The 3,789-nt window shown below is 35.9% G+C and overlaps 1 protein-coding gene across 1 annotated transcript; it reads right to left on the bottom strand.

The window, feature by feature from the left end:
- Positions 1 to 739: 739 nt before the first annotated feature.
- LOC104161522 (WW domain-containing oxidoreductase-like) lies at positions 740 to 3,528 on the bottom strand (the record flags this gene model as incomplete). The annotated part of the gene is made up of 3 exons (XM_009699994.1): positions 740 to 918; positions 2,127 to 2,184; positions 3,464 to 3,528. Coding segments are annotated over 3 exons (302 nt in total), but the record flags the coding sequence as incomplete, so codon positions are not given.
- Positions 3,529 to 3,789: the final 261 nt, after the last annotated feature.

The raw sequence follows: 3,789 nt of genomic DNA, 5'->3' as shown, positions 1-3,789 counted from the left end.
CTAGTAAATTAAGTCGAAGAAATCCTGCCTTCTGAGAAGAAAGGGAAAGCCCCTAGGCATCAAAGCTTCATTATAAAATGAAACAAAAGCAGCTAATTAGAATCTCTCAAATACTCACCCACTATAGAAGTAATACTGTGTAACAGATACCTAAACAAGAGGATTTATGAACCTCCTAGAAAATACAACTAACAGGGATTTCAAGAGGTCATAAACACATTTTTTTGCCCTAAAGGAGCATTGAATATGACATTCTGACACAAGTTCATCATCAAGTTGACTTGAAAATACCTTCAGAGTTAGAAATTCTACAGCCCCCTTGGAAAATCTTTACCCAAGTTTACTTGCTGCCATTAGAAAGTTTTTCTGAATACTTCATCTGAACTTCCCTGCAGCCATAAAAAAACCTTACTCCTTGTCCTAGCCACTTCCCTTCCCTTTCACAGCCTTCCTTTGTACACTTACATAATGTAAAATACTCCATCAGTATTTTTCCAAACAAAAATCGATTCTGTCAGAACTTGATGTCTTTATGTAGCTGTGCTCTAAACTCCAAACTCTCCACACTTTTTTAAGGTGTGTCTCCACACAAACCTGAACAAAGTTTTCTAACTAGAGGTTTTATATGGAAAAAATGCAAACCAAGTCTGAATACCAAAAGTACACAGATATTTCAACAACAAAGTAGCCCATAAAACAAAGATTGCTTTATTTTACCTTATGTGTAATGTTAACCTACCTATTCCTGAATTTGCTCCCGTGATTATAACCACTTTCCCACTCAAGTCACGACCCTGGAGTATTTCCATTGCAGTACTGTTTCCATCATATTTTTGTCTAGTAGTAGGTTTTACTGGATTATCTTCAACTGTAAAGGCCAGTCTTGGGTCAAGGTAGGTAGTCCTTTTGTTTATGTGACTGCAAAAGAACACAAAAATTCAACTGCTTGGACCCTTTGTACTCAGCATTTAGATTTTTAAATTTTAACCACTGTTATGCACAATTCCAGTGGATTATTTAAATTCCTCAAAATCAAGTCTTTTTCCTATTTTGTTACAATGTTCCAAACTACTTTTTTTATCAAACATTTTTCCTATTGTGACAGCATCCACTAATAGTTGTGTTCGCGTACTTCATAATGCCATTCTGAACTTCATGTGAACTCCTGATATAGAAAACAGAATTTTGTCAAGGGAAACATCTCATTATATTAGGGAAGATCATATTCTCTTAGGAGCTCTATAAAAGGGGCCTACACTACCCCCTTGAAACAATACACCAATGAGAAATGTAGCTCAGTACTTTTTTCTCAAAAAACTGAAAATAAATAGCTTCACATCAGCTCAGCAAATGGCACAAGCTGGGTCACGCTCATCTTTCTAAAACTGAGTTTTAACTTTCTTCAGATAATTATCAGAAAGAGACACTAAGCAACAACTCTCAGTCTTCAGTCCTTAACTGTAGGACGGAGAGCCTACACTTACTATTTTGGCCTGTGAATATTCTTCATTCTGCCAAGTCATTTTAAGATAACTACCCCATTTTGACCCTGCCATTGAAAAGACACAAAAGGAAATGTTCCCAGAAGTCTCTTTCTGCTTCTGTGAACTTCCTCCTCCCTTACCTTTGTAAAAACCTTTGTTAGCTCAATCCCTGTCCTCATTTCTTTCTGTGCTTCAGATTGCAAGTGAGTCAGAGCTGCAGCAATTTTGTTATCATCTTGTATGTTTAAAGCACAACTGCGATGTTAACAATCAGCCATGAAGTTCTGGATATGTTTTTAAAGTTATATGTATGGAGTTTATCCATAAAGGTATACAAACAAAATGAGTTTACATAAACATTGCTTGAGGGTCAGCTCACATTTTGAGATGTGGATATGCAAGTCACTTCAGTCTGCCACTCAAGCTAGTATTTCTGTGCACATGGAAGAAATCAGAAAACCACAAATGGGTGTTTAGACAGTGCTACAACTGTAATATATGCATATGGATTCTGAAGTTGGACTTACTAATTTCTTTGTCTTTCCAGCTAATATTGTCACAGTATCATAACTCAAAAAAAGGTTACCCAACAGAAAACACAGTTGTCCTACTTGTCCATATTCTACATTTTGATATACTTACTCTACAAAATAGACTTGTCCATTTTCATCAGTCTCCTGCTCCCATCCATACGGCAGACCTAGGAAACACATAAAACATTATCTTTTTTCAGGCATTAGAGTACACTCAGATTTGAAGTTGAAGTGATTTCTCAGACACATGTGGCAAAATTCTGCATTATTTCTGCAGGTAATGCAGCTACCTGCTGCACTTGAATATTGGAACTTGAAAGAAGGATTGCTTCCCTACTCACACACAAAAGCTCTCTAATAAAAGTACAATATACAGGAGATCTGGTACAACTGTAATGACTAGTATATTAAGTATAATCTAAAAATTCTTTATAAAGATTATTTCATGTTATAGCAAAAACAAACAAAATGCAAACATGCTTCCTATTACATACACATCTATACTGGACACAGTGTAGTATCCATCCCTGATAAAGTAAATAGCAAAAACATTGAACTAAATGTAGGAAAAGTTACATGGAACACATACCAAAAGTTGGAAGATCAGAACCCTCAAGTGGGTATGGAATACGTTAAATCAAACCTAAATGATTCTATGAAGTTGGAAGGACAGATAAAAGAACAACAATGACAAATCTTTACAAAATAAATTCTTATATAAAAGACCCTACAGAAGTACTTAACAGACAGCATTCCCAGTATTTCTAATACTGGCTGAAAAGTATTCATTTATAATTCAATGAGCTCAAAATCTACTGAAAACATTCCAGTTATAGTCACATTACCAATGCGAAAAGAAATATGGCTTGTCAACAGTATAGTACCCCCAGGTACACCCCATAGAAGCTTCTGGGAAGATCTAATTTAAGGCACATATCCAAGAAGCCATATACCTTTGGAAGTGTCCTGCAACATCAGCTGTCTCCTGTTCTGGCACAAATGTTCAATAGGGTTAGGGAAAACACGTAGAAGTAAAACTAATGGGACTTCCTTCTGTGCCAGGGATATACTTTGATGAAATACATTCTTTGAAGAATATAATCCAACTATAAATATTATCTGATGGACACCAGGATATCAGAACCCAATCAGAGAATTCCAGTCTTTAATTATATGCTTTACAAGCCACAGTAAAACAATCCCTTTATCCTAGAATCAGTACTTTGCCTTTACGGGGCAACACAAGCAAGCCATAAAACTGCAAAATGACCACTCTAACAGACACAATCACCTAGGTAAAACTCCACTGAAATCAGATGTATTTTGCAAGCTCATTTTGTCTAGGTGACTAGTGTCAACTAGAAGATCAAAATGAGATCTAGTTCCTGCACAAACTCCAACTGATGTTTTAACAATTTCAGTTCATTACAAAAGCTTAACACAGACCTCCTGCTACACGTTTCCTCTTCCCAGACTTCGGGTGTTCCCACTGTGTTTTTTCTTCCAGGTGGCTGTAGGAAAAGAAAAGTTTAAGATTTTTTAAAAGGGCCTAACAATTTTCCTGTTGTAAGCCAAAATTTTTGACAGTAAATACAGTTTAACTTTTTTTTTTTAAAATACAGTTCAGAAAATGGCTTGTCTTCACAAAAAAAGAAACATGTCAATCCCTCATTTAAGAAAGGTCAAAATTGCTGTTAGAAGTTATCAGGCTTCCATATTGCCACCGTTCTGAAGGAAAAGTAACTAACCAGAGAGCATAGGAGTCTATAAAA

The sequence above is a fragment of the Cariama cristata genome, unplaced genomic scaffold (assembly GCF_000690535.1).
Source record: "Cariama cristata isolate BGI_N322 unplaced genomic scaffold, ASM69053v1 scaffold17395, whole genome shotgun sequence".
Taxonomy (NCBI): Eukaryota; Metazoa; Chordata; class Aves; order Cariamiformes; family Cariamidae; genus Cariama; species Cariama cristata.
The sequence above is the reverse complement of the archived record's forward strand: the minus strand, read 5'-3'. Positions and strand labels throughout refer to the sequence as shown.